General features: G+C 39.2%; 1 protein-coding gene across 17 annotated transcripts in view; it reads left to right on the forward strand.

Moving 5' to 3' along the window:
- Positions 1 to 21,445, forward strand: part of wake (ankyrin repeat and fibronectin type III domain containing protein wide awake) — a 212,862-nt gene that overhangs the window by 187,480 nt on the left and 3,937 nt on the right. For 10 of the 17 annotated variants that reach the window (XM_076373965.1, XM_076373962.1, XM_076373968.1 and 7 more), the window contains 8 exons: positions 3,646 to 3,724; positions 8,910 to 9,013; positions 17,521 to 17,781; positions 17,859 to 18,161; positions 18,269 to 18,711; positions 19,013 to 19,392; positions 19,466 to 20,072; positions 20,145 to 20,924. In XM_076373965.1, the coding sequence (XP_076230080.1) occupies positions 3,646 to 3,724; positions 8,910 to 9,013; positions 17,521 to 17,781; positions 17,859 to 18,161; positions 18,269 to 18,711; positions 19,013 to 19,392; positions 19,466 to 20,072; positions 20,145 to 20,924 (2,957 nt within the window). Of the gene's footprint in view, positions 1 to 1,711; positions 1,847 to 3,645; positions 3,725 to 8,909; positions 9,014 to 17,520; positions 17,782 to 17,858; positions 18,162 to 18,268; positions 18,712 to 19,012; positions 19,393 to 19,465; positions 20,073 to 20,144; positions 20,925 to 21,341; positions 21,421 to 21,445 lie in introns of those variants that run through there. The other 7 variants (XM_031976801.2, XM_031976791.2, XM_031976800.2 and 4 more) reach the window with 4 other exon arrangements.

Consider the following 21,445-nt stretch of genomic DNA (forward strand, 5'->3'; position numbering starts at 1 on the left):
GTTTTACTGTTTCAATATTTTTAGCCGATACGAAGTGTTTAGAACTAGTTGTAATTGAAGATTGCAACGGAAATTACTAGGTAGTACTATAAAGCAATAACTGTAAATAATAAAGGTTCTACTGGTAACTACTTTGATATTTTCAGTATAGCGAAGGTTTTACTGTTTCAATATTTTTAGCCGATACGAAGTGTTTAGAACTAGTTGTAATTGAAGATTGCAACGGAAATTACTAGGTACTATTATAAAACAACAACTATAAATAATAAAGGTTGTACAGATAACTACTTTCAATACGACTCGGGTTAATAGGATAGTTGATACATTTGCAGTAACGAATGTTTCACTGTTTAAATATTTTCGATATATACGCTTATTTATTATAGTATTTATTAATTAAATGTTAAATTAACTGAAAGATACACAAGATTAAATAAGGAACAAGGGAGAAATCGCGATGAGAACGTCCCCGATTTCGGGACCTTCGTATTCCTCGGATCAAACGCGAGTTTTATCGGAGACGAACAATCCGATAAAACTATAAAGAGATGCGGGAAGGATTGAATATTGGAACGAGTCGAGTCGTTCGCAGCGGATTATTCGTTTATTTCGTCCGTCAATTTCCGAACCGATCGATCGTTTCGAATGATACATTAATTGAAACGTTTGCGCGTCCCATCAACTGCTACGCGAAGTAGAACATTTCGAAATCCTCCCCAGCGGTATCGTGCGTTATATTATCGGATAGCTGACCTTTGAGAATCAGAATTGATGCGGCCAAGCCAAGCGGAGAATATCGGTAGACAGGTAGCATTAAGGTAAAAAAGAAAAGATGTCTCTATCGCCACATAGACGCGCCTTCTCGAGCGAAAGGCCACTTATATTTATAATGGGAATTTTTATAGTATCTCCCATTTGTTTCCCTTTGAATATCTTATATTTAGAATTCACTGTTATTATTTTTTTTTCTTTTATATTTTTTCGTTCATTTTCTTGTTTCTTTTATATCGTCTCGTTTATTTTCTTGTTTCTTTTATATCCTTTCGTTCATTTTCTTGCTTCTTTTATTTTCTTGCTTTATATCATTTTTATTTTTGTTTCTTTTATATTTTTTCATTCATACTCTTGTTTCTTTTATATTTCTTCATTCATTCTCTTGTTTCTTTTATATTTCTTCATTCATTCTCTTGTTTCTTTTATATTTTTCATTAATTCTCTTGTTTCTTTTATATTTCTTCATTCATTCTCTTGTTTCTTTTATATTTTTCATTAATTCTCTTGTTTCTTTTATATTTTTTCATTTATTCTCTCGTTTCTTTTATATTTTTCATTAATTCTCTCGTTTCATTTATATTTCTACGTTCATTCTCTTGTTTCTTTCATATTCATTCATTCATTCTCTTGTTTCCTTTATATTTTTTCATTCATTCTCTCGTTTTTTTTTATATTTTTTCATTCATTCTCTTATTTCTTTTATATTTTTTCATTTATTCTCTCGTTTCATTTATATTTCTCCATTCATTCTCTTGTTTCTTTTACACTTGACCACACACAGTCGTTCATTTACTCTTTGTTTCTCTTCTAGTGCTTTCAATTACCATCTCACTATCACTGGAATTTATTTATGGCAAAACAATCTCTTCCGAGAAACATACATCTTGCTCCCCCTCCGTTCATCTTTATTCAGCCTCTGTTGTTTATGTTCCCGCAGAGTTGTACTCTTTGCAAGGGATGGAGTTCCTGGAGGGTTTCGGGAAGAAAAAGCAGCAACCGAATCAAGCGAATAGCGTATCGTCGGTGCACATCAATCCCCTATCGGCACAGTCCCTCAACATCCATCTGCATGGTATTTTGTTTATTTTACATTTATTTCCGTTTTATTCGAATCGAAGCCCCGCGTTCCCCGTGTTGCGTTACTCCCCGATCATTCTCCCCGATCGAATTCCCGCTTCCCATTCACCGTTCCCATCGAAACACCGGTATTTACAATTCAATGGGAGTCTGTTCGCGCTTCGACGACTCTCGGTCCGCGCTCCACCTATTTTTCAATTTTCGTAAAACAATCGACAAACTGCGGGCCGCGCATCGCGTAATCAGTTGAAACGTAAGCTACTCGAGTCGCTTTTAATTTTACCTATTCAACGTGCTGTTTACTCGGAAAACTCTGGAACGTCCATATTTTCCTTCTTTCGTGCGTGTAATTTGATAACAAACAGAATTGACAATTGCAGCGTTTGTAGTTTTCACGCATTACGTTTGACAGCAAGTGTACGGAACACGTCGGTTTGACGCATATTGAAGTTTATAAACATTCGGTGAATATTCCTGTGAATTTCCATCGATACGCGAATATGTCTTCACCCTTTGCACTCTAAAAATACTAGAAATATTCAGCGTTTACTGATGAGATGCAGCTGTGTTTCGAAAGCAACTTGACGAGAGTGTACATAGATTAAGGAGCACATTTTTTATTCGATATTCCACATAATGATGCATTACACGAAGTTTGACATTGATTATTAAATTTCATAATTTTGTGCTAAATAAAGTGGTCACTGAGTCTGGCCAGCGGAGTGCAAAGGTTAATTGTCTAGTTTTAAATTCCTGATTCTCAAGATTCAAATTAACGAACATCAACTTTCCTACCGACAGGAAAATAAACTATAATCAACGCCTGTAAACTTATTACCCTTTTGCACTCGGGAGGTGACTCTCAGTCACCACTTGATTTGACGCAGTAAGATTATAAAATCTGATATTTAATGTTAAACGTTGTGTAATGTTCGTTGTACAAAATAGCTTTGTTCCTCGATGTACTTGTGACCCTTCGAGTTTCAAGGAATATCGTCTTCGCCGTAAAAATTTAAAATTCGATATTTAACCTGTTAACTGTGGAATTTCGTTTGAAAAATCTCTTATTTTGCGCGCAGTAAAGTAAAAAAACGGAGTGTGTACTCATCAAACGCAGGAAGAACGCACTTAGGATATATTTTAATAAAAAAAACAAAAGCAAAGCAAAGACGAATTGTTTATCTGAAAAAATTAAGAATTCATCGTTGAAAGGATTAGTATCATTTGAAGATTTAATACTAAAACTACCAATCAGTTGAATTGACTTTTCTAAAATTCTCTATAGAAATTCCAAAGATGCGTATATTGTGACTTCAGTTGATTTACAATTCTGTTTGCGTATTGCTAAATCAATTTCGCTAGTAATTTCTCAGAGACACCTATTAGTTCTTTAATAATCATAAAAAGAAGAAATTAGGAATGGGTCATTTTGACCCGTCTGGTAGTTTTAGTGTTAAGATGACTCGTATACTCGTCAAACGCAGTTAACTGGTTAATATATTTCCTATAATGTATCATTTTGAAAAATATTGAAATAAAATAGCTTCGTTCAATGTATGCGTGACTTCTCGTCGACTTTCCACAAAATATCAATTTTATCTCATCAAAAACCGTTAAAACATTTCTAGTGAAAAACCTCCGAGTGCAAGGGATCGACAGTAACAAAGTAATCGAATGTTTGCAAATGATTACTAATCGAATAATTTATAACCTTCCTGAAGAGCTCGATTATTGGCATCAACGATTCCCAGCGAGCAGTCTTCCATTAATCAATCTATTTGTGTCGAATCGCAGCTCTCTTCGCAGCCGTGGAACATGGCCACCTGGACAAAGCCCGGACCATTCTGGAATCGACGGACGTGGACGTGAACAGGTGAGCTGACTCGATCGGTTAACCCTTCCGGTGTACAAACGCCCCGCGAGAAGCGACTTCGGCGGAGAAGCTAACGAATCGGAAAAATTATGCGACGTCACGCACTGATTTGAAACGCGACGCCGCCGGTGGCACACCGCGCGGTCGCGATCTAGGTTAATTGACGCTGCTAATTAATTTCCTCGGCCGTTCTAGAAAACGAGCCAATTAACGAGCGATCGACACGACAACGCTCGGAACAGGGAACGCCGTGTTCCTCGAGAGTCCATCGATTCTTGATTTGGAAAAGCATGAAGTCGCTGATGTAGACTGTCCATTGAGAACTGCGACTGGATACGTTGCTCCGTGGAGTCCGGCTCTTATAATTAACACTAGAACTGCCGAGCAATTAATTACCTAATATGTGTATCCTCGAACCAATGACAAAACTACATTTATTCGGATTTCGATTGATTTATTTAGAATGCACGTTAACTCTTTCCGCTTGGATTTAATTACGATAAATTTAGTAAATCGTTTAAGCATTGCATTTTGTAAATAGAAAGAATATCGGTGTGGGTCAGAAATGATCCGATACAGTTTTAAAGGTACTCCGAAGGTTTAATGAGTCTAGCTCGTTGTAGCGTAAGGGGTTAATGCACCATAAAACCTTCCAGGAAAGTCTGTATCTTTTCACAAAGTGGAAAAGTAGACAGAAGTAGGTAATTTTGACTCGTTTGGCAGTTCTAGTGTTAAGTTAACAGGCATTAACCGTTTGAGTGTTGAGGAACGCTACAGCGCTCTTCTTTTGTTGTGCCAAAATTGCGGAGAGAGTGTTTTTCAAGAAATAAATCAAAGTAAATTTATTTGAATAAATGTTATTTTCTGATATTTTTTGTAATAACACAATATTTGTGATCTCGTTAGATAAGTACTCTTATTAATTTTTTTGCATACACACCCAATCACTTCCGCATTTTTGGTACGTGTCCACGAAAGTTGTTTAGCATCCAAACGGTTAAGGAAATTCTCTGCGTCGACGAATTGTATTCGTAACGACGGAAAACCGCAAGGATCCGAAATGGCGTCGACGGATTGTAATCGTAACGACTGAAAACCGCAAGGATCCGAAATGGCGTCGACGTCTGCGTTTCCGTTCGACTGACGTGTTAATTGTCAACCAGACGCATCCGTGAAAGCCTAGACACGTTGCGATACACGTAGCTGATACATTCTAGGTTTCATGGTACGTGTTTCAGTGTGTGTAGAATTTTAGCTTTCGACTCGTCATCTCTTGCAATGATTATAGACACCATTACTGAAACGAATGCTGAAGACTTCGAAAGAAGCTGAGACGATTATATATATATATATATATATATATACACCTGACTGCCACGAGAATTTCTAGCGTTTTGAATAGTTATACTCATTTTTTAATGACAAAGGCAAATGATATTGAAAATAATTATTAAAGGTTTAGTATTACAGTAGTCATATTACGCTATGATCTATCTACTAAATATTTTTATTTAAGATCAAGGTTTTTATTGTAATCGTTCTTCAGCAATTTGGAAGCTCCGGTCATCGGTGACCACCATGGCAGTCAAAGTGTTCAATTCTATTTGAAACCTTCACCACGAGTCGATATAACCAGAGCAAGAGGTTAAGAGCTACGGTACCAAACGATTAGCAATTAACTCTAATACCATTTGAGTTCGTTATGCAACGATATTAACACGTTTTGTGCCAGACTGTTTTTTGAAGACTTTCCGCTCAGGCCGAACAATTACAATTGTATTGTTCTGTTTCTGGAGTATGCCTTACAATGATTAAAATAATGAAAAATCATAACTATCCAGGAAAGGGTGTATAGTTTAAGATGCATAACACAGCAAAGCAATAAATTAATTTTTCTAGGAATTAGTTTAACAAATACCTGGATGAACATTACTCTACCGAGCGAGTGGCATCCTCGCACATAATATTTTTTTATGATGTCTATATTAGTTTAAAATAAAACATTTTAGTTGAAATATATTTAATATTATATTTATGTGACAAGTTTGTATACAATCAGGAAGGGATGTTACGGTGAAATTTGTTAAAACATGGCAAACATAAATATGGTTTATCCACACAACTGTCACAGAATGTTGCAACTTTTACAGTACAGTTTCTTGCCGATTGAGAACCGAATTTTTTAACGTTAACACAAATCGCAGTATAAAAAATGACTACCACGCGGCGTGGGATGTAAACGATCAAATAAACACAGCGGCAATAGCATTAAGATGTCCAGAACTGATTGCATAATATATTTTTAAAAAATTCTTCATTTTACAATGACAATACCTAATGGCTTGACCGGAAAGTTCGCGGCACGGAACGTGTTAACGCATTGCGTACCGGCTACTTTTCAGAAAACTGAATTGTGCGGATGGAAATTTTCAGTGAGATCAACTTATATCGCTATAGATACAAAAACTCAGATATCATATTGTGTAATGTATTTTAAATAGACAATCAATCTGAATCAAATTTCATATTTTTCTAAGTACTATAGTAATTAGCAAAATTGCATAGCTAAATGTCTTTATATAAAAACGAGATTTCTCGTTGCCAGTACGCAATGTGACTCTTTGCACTCGAGAAGTGACTCACCACTTGATTTCATACAGTAAAACTATAAAATTTTATATTTAATATTACACCCCGTATAATGCATCAATTAGAGAAATAATTAAATACAATAGCTTCGTTCCTCAATGTACATGTGATTTCTCTTCGAGTGAGATTCACAAAATATCGTCTTTATCTCATCAGAAACTGTTGAAATATTTCCAGTGAAAAACTTCCGAGTGCAAAGGGTTAATATTACACGAAACACTGAAAACTCTCGTCGTAAACGTGGCAAGCGTCACGTCCGTGTCCAGTTGCATTCGTCGCCGTTAATCCTATCGATCCTATCGTGACAGAAGGCGCGCTGGATACGCGCCGATTCCCCAATGATAATTCGATTCCGGCGAACGGACGGACAGTCGTAGATATTCCGTCGGACGATCCCCAGCCTCGAACGGAAACGGTAATTCGTTTACGCCGCTGGTTCCTTGCCGGTCACCGTCACCGAGAAACGATTAATCGGTTTTCTACCGTCGCTGCCTGCTGGCAGGAAGATCGAGGCTTCGCCGATATAGGAAGCTGCGATGCTCGAGACTCCCGTCGCAATGTATCGGTCAGTTTCTCGACGGAATCCGTCTTATTTCACAACTTAACACTGAACCTACCAGACGAGTCGAAATCACTTATTCCTGATTTCTTGTTTTTGCAGTTGTTATCCCTTTGTACTCGTGCTTTGATTTCGTACAGAAAAATTTTAAAATTCGTTTAACACGTTGACTGCCAAATAAACTCACCAAAACCTTCGTACAATCGAAACAATTTTTATAATGAAACCTTCGAATTCTCGTGAAAATTGTTCCAGTTTTTATAAGAAATTAAGTCACTCTAATTGCTTAGTAGTTTCAGTGTTAACATTAGAACTACCAGAAGTCGGAATGGACCATTCCTAAATTCTCAGTTATTGACAAAACAATAGATCCTTCTCTAAGAAATTTCTAAAGAAATTCTTTAGTAATACGCAAACCAAGTTATGAAGTGTCGATAGATGTTAGCGTTTCTATAGACAAGTTTTGAAAAGTTGACTCGTCTACTCGGTAGTTCTAGTGTTAATTACTGTCCAGAGCACGAAGTCTCGCAGAAAAGGAACCGGGCAAGACAATAATTTTATACACTTACAACAAATTTACAACAAGTTTACAATAAGTTTACAATAAGTTCATCGCGTCGCATCGTGAAAAACACTTTTTGCCCTGTTTCTCCCCGCTGGACTTCTTTCGTGCTGCGGGACAGTGCCGTGAATTGGATCGTCTATTGGTAACGAAACATTCACGGCTCCTGTATCATCGAACGTCGCATCGAACGATCGCGTGATCGTCGCTGAATGTCCATTCTCCGCCGTGATAATCCGTTTATTCGCTTCGCCTCCCTTTGTCCCCGTTCGCTAATGGCAGCTCGCGAGAGCTGGTTTATGCCGGAACGAAATTGGTGGCGATTACGTCGCGGAAACGGGCGCAATCCGTTCGCCTTCCGCGTGGGGATCGTCGTCTGGGATTTTCGTACGAATTCGATGACCGTTCCAGCGAATCGAGCGGTTTAACGCTGGGATTACTCATCGTTCTAACTGCTTAGTCATTTTTTAAATAGTACTCATTAACTTAACCCTCTATAGACACGTGTAACTTTGAAGTCACATATTAGTATGTGGCTTCTCGTAGATTTATTTCCTTTTGCACTCAAAGTGGTGAATAAAATTAAGTAATCAGTTAACTTAAACTTTTACTAGTTTCTTCTAAATTAGAAAGCTTTTTTATAGCTTTTGAATATGTACAGTCACTTGAGAAGCCATTACATTTCTCGATTTCCGTTTCCCGACTTAATCACATTGGCTAACCGGCTCATTTCTAATATCAAACAATGATTCATTCAATGTTTCCTTACATTTACATTCGAAGGAACTGTAAGATATTTTTTAACACTAGAACTACATTTCATGCGATCGATACCTAATTCCTAGAAAAACTGCAACAGTAAGTGATCCTCAATTTCTTCTGACGTTTGTAACAATATTCAAGCGAAACTATTTATTGTCGAAATCATTTCGAATATTCAATGCGTTTAACCCCTTGTCCTATAATTTATTTCTGAACTATAATCGAAAATACTTTACTGTTAATAATTTATTAGGAAAAGAAAATTCGTATGTTTATTCTGTCTGCCTTTACTCCAAAGGTCAACGATCGATAATAGAAAAGTAATGCATAATTTATATTTTAAAAATGAATAATCCTTAGGTTTCTCAAATTCACTTAAAAATTTTTTCTTCACGAGTCTGACACGATACTCTAAGTCAAGGGGTTAAAATAGAAATAATTCGGAAAACCGAAACCAGTGTCCACCGTCAGGGTGGTTCTAGTGTTAAATGTTTATCCGAGTTTCCCGATCCCGAGTCGAACACGGACGGTTCGGCGAAACTCGATTCGACATGTGTCCCGTCCGATGTAATAGAAACGAAAACTTGAATCCCGCTTAAATTGCCCAATTAACGTCTCCCCGCAACTGACGACCGGTTCAATTGGATTTTCAGCGTGAACAGCGACGGTCTATCGGCCCTGGACGTCGCGGTGCTCAGCAACAATAGGCCGCTGGCAAAAATGCTGGTCGCGTTCGGCGCGCAGGAGGGCAACCAATGTAAGTGTTCAATTACGAATTCCATTCGGTCGTTACGCGACTGGATCCTGTCCGAATCGAATGAGTCACAGTTGTTTAGTTGTGTACCGCTGAACGAACCCGTTGGTCTGTTCTCTAATTTCGAAACTGCTCTGCGTACAGCGCATTCAATGGTCAACGATCATTCCGACAGTTTCCTATTATTTCACTGTAGAAATGTATTTAACACGTTCGCTGCCACTTTAGCGTTTTATTTATCACCTTTCTATAGCAAAGGTACAAAGCAATTAATTCTTTGATATGGAAACTCTCATGTTAGCCTATTATCTAGTTATTTATGGAACATTTGTATTCGAAATCAATTATCTTCCATGTTATAATTATTTTCTTGTAATTTGAAAGCTTATCGTGGTTTTTTTAGACAGCACTGGCCTGTAGATTGAGCCTGGAGGTTTTAACCCTTTGAACTCTGTAGGCTCCAATATTGTACCAGTTATAATATTAACCCTTTGCGGACGAAGATTCTCTAAACTATACGAAACCTTTTGTAGATTCTGCCAAATCACACATTGAATGCTTAAATAATGTGGAATGAGGCAATTATGTACTGGTTTCTTGCTGTTTGAGTAGTTGAATCATTTGTTTGCAACTTAGTATTACAAACATGAAAGTTTGATCTCGGTAAAATGTCGACATTCGTTCCCAAAGGGTTAAATATTTTAATGAATCTTAAAGCAACTACCCTAAAATTATTAGATTCACACATCCAAATTTTGTACTAAGGAAAATAAACGATCGAAGACATGTTATAGCATTCCTCATTTTCGCTAGGAATACTATAAAAATTAGTTGCAGTTGCTGATAGATTACAGAACAACCTGGAGTGCTAAGGGTTGAAAGATACCTAGAGCATAGTGCTCCCTACCCTTTTAATTTGAGAATTACTGGTTTACCAACAGGGGGTTCTGTTTAGCAGAGCTGCTTCGATATTTGGAATATAAGAAAAGTTTCAAAAAACTTGTGAAAATCGCCTGCAAGTTAACCGTTTAGGTACGGTACGCCACTATAGTGGCCTTCCGCCGAGACTCTCCATTTTTCGGAACGCCATTACAGTGGCTTTCGTGGATCGCACCAATTTGGACGATACCACTTCGTACAAAATTATTGACAAACGACATTTGTGTACATATCTGTATATTATAGGCGAAGACAAAATTCTTCGCGCGACACTCTGTCGAGTTTCTCAATTCGTTGCCAGCGCAAGTGGCTAGAAACCATAAAATTTTCCATAAATCTACTGGTAAATCATTGTCAGTACGCGACGAGTATAACATATATACCACAGAGAAAACCATTTTCCAACATAATTCGTTTTTCCAATCGATAATTACGAGACAATACATTTTACCCGCGATTCACGAATTTCGGTCGTGTTGCGTCGACAACAGCCCGAAAGGAAATGCTTGTCAGCGGAGCGTAAAAACAAAGGCGAGCGAATTGTTGCTGCTTCTTTGTTGCTTCCCGCGCTGTCTGTTTCAACGGAGAATGGGAAATTGTCTCTATAAAGGACGCGCGGCGCGCGTAAAGTCGATGAATTCGGCCGACAGCGGCGGTCATTTATTTCGGCGTGCGCGAACCGCGGCAATTAAACCTTTGAACTCTATGGGCTTCGATATTGCACCAGTTATAATATTAAATATTTTAATGAATCTTAAAGAAACTAGAATTATTAGATTGTCCGCGCATCCAAATTTTGCACTAAGAAGGAAAATAAAAAATTGAAGAAATGTTATAGCATTTTTCATTTTCGCTGGGGATGCTATAAAAATTAGTTGCAGTTGCTGATAGATTATAAAACTATCTGGAGTGCTAAGGGTTGAAAGTGCCAGCCTATCGGTTTAAAGAATTAGATGAAATTTATTCACCTATTTTCCTTCTAATTATTTATTTTCATTTCTATTATTAACAGCTTGGAAACGAACAAGCGAAACATTCCCAGTATTTCGAATTTTTCTGTATAACAATACAAAACCGTATTGGTTAACCGTTTGCACTCGAGAGGCGACTCTCAATCGCCATTTGATTGAACACAGCGAAATGATAAAATGAAAAATTCAATATAAAATGTTGAATAAGGTATTAACATGTAAAACATAGAAATCATACAATTCTATTCTATAATCTATGCACGATGTTTCTATATATATGTTTTAAATAATATTGTTAACCGTTTGAGTGCTGAGGAGCGCTATAGCGCTCTTATGTTGTGCCAAAATTGCGGAGAGCGCGGGGCGCTTCTGTTTATCAGTATCAATTATAATTTTCTTACTATGTTTTTCAAGAAATAAATCAAAGTAAATTTATTTGAATAATTGTTATTTTCTGATATTTTTTTGTAATAACACAATATTTCTGATCTCATTGGATAATTACTTTTATTACCTTTTTTGCACACGCACCCAATCACTTCCGCATTTTTGGTAAATATCCACGAAAGTTGTTTAGCATCCAAACGGTTAATATTTCGTCAGAAAATAATGAATGTTTCTAATGAAAAATATTGTCGAGTGCAAAGGGTTAAGAATCGCGTTCGTTACGCGCCGGAAATCCCGATGAATCGGATACGCTGCTGGATCATATCGATTGTATCGCGGTGTCTCGAAGAAAACGGCGGAAAAGGCGGACGAGGGGTGGGGGAAAACAGTCGAACGGGATGGGATTCCAATTAGGATGTACCGTGGCCTGTAATAAAAATGCCGTCAAGCTTTATTGCGCTTGAACCGCGACGGAGTAAAAATAAAACGAGGCATCCGACGGGAAGGGGGCAGGTACTTCCCTGTCTGGATTTCCACAGAATCACTTGCTTCTTTACGTTTTATTTGTTCGGTGTTCTATTAATGGAAATATAGTTTCCTTTGGGAGTCCTGTCGTGACAGGTGTAAGATAATTAAAAGGCACAGCGTAGGATTACATATGTAATTTCTTCATAATTTCTGTGATTGCAGTCGTTTATTGATATGTTTCGTAAGGAATTTGTCGCGTTGTGTTTTGTTTATATGTTATTCGACGTTATGGTAATGATAATATACTGTTCTTTAGAAATTTTGTTACAATAGGTGCAGGATAATTGATAATTGTGTTTTGTTCATTCATTATTCGGCGTTCTATTAATGAGAATGTAGTTTTCTTTAAGAATCCTGTTACGAGGGATGTTGAAAGGGACAGCGTAGGATTAAATATGTAATTTCTTCGTAATTTCTGTGATTGCTGTCGTTTATTGGTAAGCTTCATAACGAATTTGTCGCCTTATGTTTTGTTTATATGTTATTCGACATTGTGGTAATGGTAATATAGTTTCCTTTAGAAATTTTGTTCCAGTAGATGCAGGATAATTGATAATTGTGTTTTGTTCATTCATTATTCGGCGTTCTATTAATGAGAATGTCGTTTCCTTTAGAAATCCTGTTACGAGGATGTCGCGATCGTTGAAAGGGACAGCGCAGGATTAAATTAGTAATTTCTTCGTAATTTTAGCTGTCGTTTATTCATTATTCCTGTTTTATTAATGAATATGTAGATTCCTGTAGAAATTCCGTTACAAGCGCAGGTTTAAATTTGTAATTTCTCTTTCGTTTATTCATAAATTTAATGACGAATCTGTCACCTTGTGTTTTGTTTATTCATTATTCAACGTTCTATTAATGAGAATGTAGTTTCCTCGTAAATCCTGTTGCGAGGGATGTTGCGGTAATTGAAAGGGACAGCTCAAGATGAAATTTCTAATTTCTTCGTAATCTCTACTGTCGTTTATTAATCGATTTAATAACGAATTCAATAACGATTTTGTCCCCTTATATTTTGTTTATTCATAATTCGGCGTTCCACTGATAAATTCACAGTTTCCTTTGTAAATCCTGTTACAACAGGTGCAAGATAATTGAAAACGGCGGAGCTGGATTAAATTTGAGGCGTACGCAATTTCTGTTATCGTTCGGCGACGAGTTCAGTAATAATTACCGAAACAGTTTCCCTTGATATTCACGCGATAATCGATGATCGGAATTATGAACCTCGCAGCGTTCGACGATTCGCCGAGCAATTTCAATCGACCATTCGCAGCTAGAACGAATAGATCGGCTCGCTGACGGTGTTACTCCGTTAAACGCAACGTTATTCTATTCCGCGAACACCCGTAGATAATGCTCGTTGGTTAAAGCGTTTCATTAAGACGGTTAATTAGATCGTGTGGCGATTTGCCGGACGAGAACGAAACCGTGTTTGACGTTACACTTTCGCGTGTCATTTGAAATGCGCCTTTTCAACGCGCGTTGCGTTTTTGTTCGCGTAATGGCGGCTGGTCTAACGTTCTGACGTCGATTCGACGCGTCTCTCGAAAACGTGTGATCTACTTTTCAAATGAAAAGTCGAATTTTAATATTATTTTATTTGATTGAAGTCAATCTTTACTTTCTCTGTTTCACTATATAAAAAAAGGTAAAATAGAGAAAGTGGAGGGAGAAATAGAAAATTTGAATTTTAATATTATTCTATTTGGTAGCAGTAAATCTGTGCTTTCTTTAACTTCACTAAAACAAGAATAGTAAAATAGGGAAAGTGAAAAGCGTAACACAAAATTAATGATAAAAAAAGAGAAAAACAACAAAAAAGTTCGAAGACAACTCATTATCGAGAAAAATAGTGTATTTTTCAAATGAAAACTCAAATTTCGATGTATCCGATTTGCCAACAGTAAATCTTTGCTTTCTTTAACCTCACTATAAACAAGAATATTAAAATGGGGAAAGTGAAAAGCGTAACACAAAATTAACAATAGAAAAGAAGGAAAACAACAAAGAAGTTCGAATACAACTCGTTATCGAGAAAAATAGAAGATAAAATCCGTTCCGTTCGCGGTCGCAGGTGAACGCCGGCGAATCCCGGAAACGAAAGCACCGTTCCAGTGCGGCCCCGTGTAAATTACATTGTCCGTTAAGCGTTGGATCAGGATCTGAAATTCAAGTCGTAGAAATTAAGAAACCGGCTAACAGTAAAACGGTCGTTAACGCTCCTTATCGGATATCTCCTTTTTTCCGGCCGCAGCGCTCGCTCGCGCGTCTGTTAATTCGAAACGATTAGATCAGCGTTTGATCCCGGGAACGTTAATTGAATTTTCATCTATTATTCTTTAACGAATTCGCTTAGAAACCCACCGATAACATCGGCTGGCCGCTCGGCAACGCTGATTCGCAAGGAATCAAAGACGAGCGAATTAACCCTTTGCGGTCCGAAGTGCTCTTGGTTTCTCACTTCGAGATTCACGTCGACGTTTGTTCATTCAATTACAAATTAATATGACGCTCTATTTATTTATTCAAGAATATTTGGGAGTCGTTGAAATGTTACATTTAAATGGTACAATCGTGATAGTAGAAATAAATATAGAAAAAATTGTTAAAACAGGTAGAGGTTGCAATAGAATAGAATGTCGAGTCTGACTCGACATAAGACTGTTAACCCTTTGCACTCGAGAGGTGATTCTCAGTCACCACCTGATTTGATGAAGTAAAATTATAAAATTTGATATTTAATATTGGACCGTGTATAATGCATCAGTGCGTGAAATATTGGGATAAAAGAGCTTTGTTTCTCAATTTACTTGTGATTTCTCTTTAAGTTACTTTCAAAAAGTATTATCTTCGTCTAGTTAGAAAATGTTAAGTATTTCCAACGAAAGACTTCCGAGTGCAAATTAATGGAACTGGCCGCAATTGGTCGTTGCCAATTATATTCGCGTTGATCCTTCCATCCTAAACAACCAAATATTACATCATTTCCAACGCGATTATGCAATTTCCAAATTACGTTAATCCATCGTCACATTTCATCTGATATGTCCTTGCTGCATCATCAAAATAGTGCTATCTAAATGTTGGTAAAGAAAGTCTTGTCGTTTTATTTCAACAATTTACGGATTAATTGGAGCACAACAATATACTGGGTTGTTAGGGGTTAACACGTTGATCAACGATGGCCGGAGCTTCTAAATTCTTTAAAAGTACAAGAAGAAAATCGATGTCAAATCGAAATATTTTATGACAGAAGTAATGAAATAACAGTGTAGCTTAAGAACTATGATAATTACTAACTTATTATTAATTTTAATTTTCTAATTCAGAGTCTCGCCATGTCAAATGAAACGGTGACTGTAAATCGCCCCTCGATCGCAAGGAATTAATAAACAAGATTAGTATAACACATCCGCGCAAACTAGATAAAAACAAAGTTCTTGAATTAGAATTCACTTGCTGCAATTATTGTCAATAATATTTTATTGCGCCTTTAGGCGTCAGCAGTAGCCAAGTGATTAACGTGTTCACCCTTTGCACTCGAAAGTTCCTCGCTCGAAATATTCAACCCTTTCTAGTTAGATGTAGACAAGATCCTTAAAATAAATTTCTCAAAAAATCGCACATAAATCAGGGAACAGCCATTTCCTTTCAATATTTCACGTATCGATGCAGTATACAAAGGTTAATCGTAAACACAAAAATGTATAATGTTCCTGTAAACATTTTTCCTATAGCAAAGGGTTAACGTAAGTGGTCGAATAATTCTGGACGGGATCATTGACGGCGTTGCGGGCGGAAATCGATACGGTATCGCGGCCGTTGGCTCGCGTCCGTCCCGGACACGGATCCGCCGCGGAATTTTGCATCCGTAAACATTCGTAATAACCGGGCCGGATGAATCGACTCAATTAGCAAGCATTTTTGCGGAATTCACCGCGTTGATTCCCTGGATTCACCCGATCACGTGTTTCCCGGCTGGTTCCGTTCTCGATTACATTGCTCACTCGTTCCCTCCCTAATTTCTGCGAATATCCACGCTGCAGCTTAATAAGCCGTATTCATCCGTCGAAAAGAGCAAGATGAAGTAGTTTCCTGGCGCAGGAAATTTTCAATCCACGTTGAAGCGCTTCTTACTCGAAGTGACTCGCTTAACACTAGAACTATCAAGTAAAATGGTCCTGATTGAATTTCTCGATAAAAACTATGACAACTATTAACGCAGTTATATTCAGCTAGATGAACGTGTAATAAGAATGTAATTTAATCAGATGATTAAATATACTTTTTCCATTTCGCGTATGTTGCTCTATGAAACCGAGCGGCATTCGTGTTAAGCTTTCAATTGACTCGTTTGCGTATTAGCTGATGGATTGCTTCAATAACTCGAATGACCATTCACGTCCTTTCGATAATTGCTAGAAAAGAAACCGGTAATAGATCGTTTCGATCCGTTTGGTAGTTCTAGTGTTAACCTTAACGGTCGAGAGCTTTTTTCTAATACTCGCCTGTAAGACATTATGTTACAGTAAATATTTGTCAGTGTATAATCAACAAACCAATGATATAAAGTTGCGATATTCGATAAAGAAAACTACAGCGATGATAAACAAATGAAATGGAAGCTTCCTTTTCATATCTCCGTATTGGGGCCTTTCTGTGGCGTAAATGCTTTCCCCATAGTGGAGCCTTTCGATCATTAACCAGTTAACTGTGGAATTTAGTTGGAAAAACCTCTGGTTCTGCGCGGAGTAAAATAAAAAAATGGAGCGTGTACTCGTCGAACGCAGGACGAATGCACGTAGAGTATATTTTAACCCTTTGCGAACGAAGATTGTTGAAAGTATACAAAACCTTTTGCAAATTCTGCTAAATTAAACACTGAATGCTTAAATCATAGAGAATAAGGAAACTGTGTACTGATTTCTTGCTGTTCGAATAGTTAAATCATTTTTTCACAACTGAGTATTCCAAACATGGAAGTTTGATCTCAGCAAAATGCCGACATTCGTCCGCAAAGGGTTAATGAAAGATCAAAGCGAAACAAAGAAGAATTACATGTTTATGTGAAAAAATAAAGAATTCATCGCTGAAGAATTAGTATCGTGTCAAGCTTTACGATGACGTGTATACTCGTCAAACGCAGTTAACTGGTTAACCCGTTGCCCTGTGACTTGCTTCTCGGTTAGAGACACAACTACTCTGTGAGAAATTTCTTGAGAAAAGAGAAGATTCTAAGTATAATTATTGTAGAAGAGTAATGGTTCATTTGAATTCGGAAGAGTCGTATAATGTTTGTGATTGTGAAATTTTGTGTCGAATTTTCAAGAGTCCGGCATGTTACAAGACAAGGGGTTAAGTGTTGTAACGTGTTCTATATTATTGGAACTTCATGGATTGAGATGTTTGAATTGTTATATTGTTACTTCGATATTGTTAGTAGACTGTGGATCTTGATATGTCTAATGAAATTAGAAATATAGAGTTGTATTGTAACGTGTTCTATATTATTGGATCTTCATGGATTGAGATTTTCGAATTGTTACATTGTTACACAGTTAACTGGTTAAGGGTTAAAGCTTTCGAGAAACTTCTTAGTTAATGAGCGAAAGAAGAAGTTTCTTGTGTATACTGTTCCACTGAGAATTGATTAGTAAGAAAGTCCACTGATTGATCGCGCAGTCAAGTCTCCGGAGTCTCTGGGCAGCCACCTGGCCTCGTTGCTGTCGGAAGCGGAGCACAGGGTCCAAGAACTCGGCGGGAGCACTTCCGGTAGCGGCGGGACCACTCTCTTAGAGCCGCCAAGCAGCTATAGATCAAGTTTTTCATCCCAGCACAACAATCTGACGGGATGCGCCGGTAGCAACGAGGACAAACAGCTCGCGCTATGGGAGAGGAGAGCTAAGGCGCTCAGGAAGATGTTGCAGGGTTTCGATCAAGCAAGTAAGTTGCTTTCGGGTTGCATGGAACCAGCTGTGTACGCAAGAATGTTCATTAACGTTTGAAAACGTTTGTTTCAGGACCACCAGATATGCCTTTCCTGGTCGCCGTGGACGTGACAGGAACCAATTCCGTGACGGTCAGGTTCCAGGAGCCGGACTCCCACGATTCCCCGATCTGCACGAAGTTCAAGGTCCAGTGGAGCGTTAAGGATGATTTCTCCGTGATCTGCGGGGAGAGAGAAGTGCTGGACATGAAGCAGAGGGAGTGCAGAATCGATGATCTGACCCAGGGACAGAAGTACCATTTTCGAGCCGCCGCTGGGAACCTGAAGGGCTACAGCAGGTTCAGGAACTCGACGCCTGCCCATGTCACCCCTAGCAGTACGGTCGATTTTAGTTTTTTCAAGCTGAAGCTGTCTGTTGGCTTTAGATTAAGTTGATGGTAAGAGGAAGCTGTTGCAAGCAGTCTCATGGGAATATTGTTTCAGGTTGGAGAGACATCGATGGCAGAGTGCCAAGGTTTGCCGGTCGGCTGGAGCAACTGAATACTTTGTTCACGGACATTAGGCGGCCCGAGTACACGCAGGAAACGCCTGCGGTGCAAAGGCGAAACCACAAGAAGAAGACGACCACGATCAAGCAATTGTTCACGGCGACGAGTAAGTTCCAGAAGAACTTGAGACGCGGCGTGTTTCTCGCTTGTTTGCTCTACCACGAAGACAAAGTGCTTGTGACCAACGAGGATTTCCTGCCTGTGATCGAAGTCGACGAGACGTATCCCAGTTGTATTTACAATGACTTTCACTGGCTGATGAAGGTGGCCTGCACCTGGGAGGACGTGAAGACGCTTCGCCAGGACATGGAGAAGAGTCACAACAGCTCGACGAACTACTTTAGGATAAAACTGCTGCAAGCCGCTGCTCAGATGCAGGTTCGTTTCTGTGGGAAACGCATTTCTGTTTGACACTAGAACTACCGAACAGTTGGATTGAGTTTTCGAAATTTTTCTGTAGAAACTCCGTCAGTACTATTGAAAGTTTTATTGATTTACAATTCAGTTTGGCTATCGCTGAATCAGTTTCTACAGTAATTTCTCCGAGAATTATGTTATCTTTGTAATAATTGTAAAACGAAGGAATCAGGAATGAGTGATTTTGATCTCTCTGGTAGTTCTAGTGTTAAGTCACTTTTGAGCTAGAAGTTTGAATACTACAGTAACGTTGGTTTTTTAGGCGGTACTTTGCATACAGGACCTGGGGCAATTGTATCATAAACCCATCAGGGATATGCAAGGCACCCTAGTTTTCTCAACGGTGAATTACATCAAATCCCCAAAGCTTATCTCAGTATTAAACAGTAGGTGGTTGCCACTGAGTAAGGTGACGAAAAAGGTGATAACTCACGAGGACAGCAACGTGGCGGATATCCTGATAGCCAGCATTCAGGAACAGATGACGTACCACCAAGTCAGTAGTATTAAACTGTCGAAAGGATTGTACCTAGGTTACCTGAAGATGCAGAGCAGCGTGGACCTCATTCAGGTCGTGGTACCCGCGAAATCGCCGAACGTGTTGCCTCATTGTAAGGTCCGCGACAATCCTCATGTGACTGCGTACGTATCATATGGTGTGAACCGCAGTTCTGCGTGCAAGCTCGGTGAATCATTAACCTTTCTTCTATTCCAGGGAAGAATGGGATTATCTGAAGAGGATAACCCGACTACAAGTTTCAGATACCTCGGTGACAGACGCCGAGGAGAAGGAGAACGTAACTAACGAATGTCAAGGAACCGAACAGCAAAAGTTATTCGTTGACCTGGTAGCAGCAACCGCGAGGCGATTGTTCAATTACATGGAGATCAGTCCTGAAGATACGCTGATCCATCGATTGTACGATGCCGAGGTGATCGATCTGACTCACGACGTGTCTTTCCTGATTGCTGTACCTCCAGCAGAGACCGCCTGTTCCGTACCTGGGACTAGGGAGATTCTTATGCAAAGAGGAGACTTGTTGTCCTTGCCCATTCAAGTGTTCGAGATGGTCCACTTAAATACGTACCAGAAGGATGTAATTAACAGATACTCCAGATTAAGCTGTATCCTGGAATTGGACACAGCACAAGCTCAATATAACCATAGAGAAGCATTCAGTTCCCTAGAATTGAGCGTGGCGAAGGATAAGTTGACCAGGCTTCAGGATCTCCAGTCACAAGTGAACACCGTGTGGAAGGGAGCTAGGTGGTTGATAGATGCGATCACGTTTGCGAGGGATCGTGGGTCCTCTCAGCAAGGCGTAAGTAGATATCAGTCTTTCATTTCGAAAATTCTTTTGCTCCGTTAGATTGAACACTGCGTTTCATTGTAGATAACGGGGATCTCGATGAAGCACTTGCTCAGTCTAGATAGGAATAAAAGCAACAGTAATAGCAACAGCCTGAAGAGAAGTTTACTGCAGTTACCGCCTCGAGATCCAAAACTAGTCAAGTCCAGTCCCGGTCGAGGCAGCTGGCCAGGACCAAACGTAACCAACTCTTCCTCGAACCTCCTGACGACAGAGTTCAGCAAAAGCGAGCAACAGCTGCCCAGTAGTCAATACATTCGAAAGGGCAGCAACACATCTAACATGTCGACCGGCTCGGAGCCTCCGAAGTCCTCGGTGCCGTTAAGCAGTACAAGTAATCTCAGCAACGCGACCAGCGGTGGCAGCAACAACCATTTGGTACCGTTGCAAAACGCGAGGCTACCGCCGTCCAAATCCGAGGACACTCTAATCCTGACGAAATATAAACACAGCCCCAGGAATAGGTCAGCGACGATCACTTCAGCGTCAGCCAGCACCAGCCCCCTGCTCAGCATCAAGCCCATCATCTACGGCGGTTCACTTCTGAGCGTTTCAACGGCTATGACGAACACGACCAGCTTACTCAGCGTCAGTAACACCAATTCAGACAGTTTGCACTCGTTAAGCAGCGACGAGTACTCGACACCTAACTCGAGCGTCTGTATAAAGGCACACGGGAAAGGGAAACCGGCGAAACCTACCGCTAGCGTTGCTGCCATGGCGACTGGCGCGCTGGAAAGCCAGTTGGAAGAGGAGAAAGACGAAGCGACCATGATGCCGGCGCCTCTGCCTGGCATTCTTCAGGTATGTGAAACTATCCTTTCGTGTGGAATTAGTTGGGTAGCAACACGGTTGAAAGGAACGTAGCTCTAGTATCTTTCATCAAGGCGAGGTGTATGAAAGTATAATCTATCATGTCACTCTGTCACTGTTCAAGGGAACCCCTGAACAATCTTCCATAACTTGAGTTATCGAAACGTGAGTGGATCTTAAAATTAAGATAACCAATGCAATTTTTGATATCATAGTATAAAGAATGATTATAAATTACAGTGAAATTAATTTTGAGATTCACCAGCCCAAGTCGCCTCGGCCTTTGTTCGTACTAGATGAAAAACTGTCCTATCTCGGGCAAGCTTTCTTAGGACACTCGTTTCAATTCTGACTGCTTAATCTCTTCCAGAACCACCCGTCGAGTATAAATAATGTTTTTCCTTGTAGGGTACACAAGTCTAACCCGATTGTAGTTAAACACAGCTCACTTGGTCTTCTAGTGCAGACCGATGTAGCAGACATATGAGTAAGCCGCTACACCGCCTAGCGTT

This window comes from Nomia melanderi, chromosome 14, assembly GCF_051020985.1.
Source record: "Nomia melanderi isolate GNS246 chromosome 14, iyNomMela1, whole genome shotgun sequence".
Taxonomy (NCBI): Eukaryota; Metazoa; Arthropoda; class Insecta; order Hymenoptera; family Halictidae; genus Nomia; species Nomia melanderi.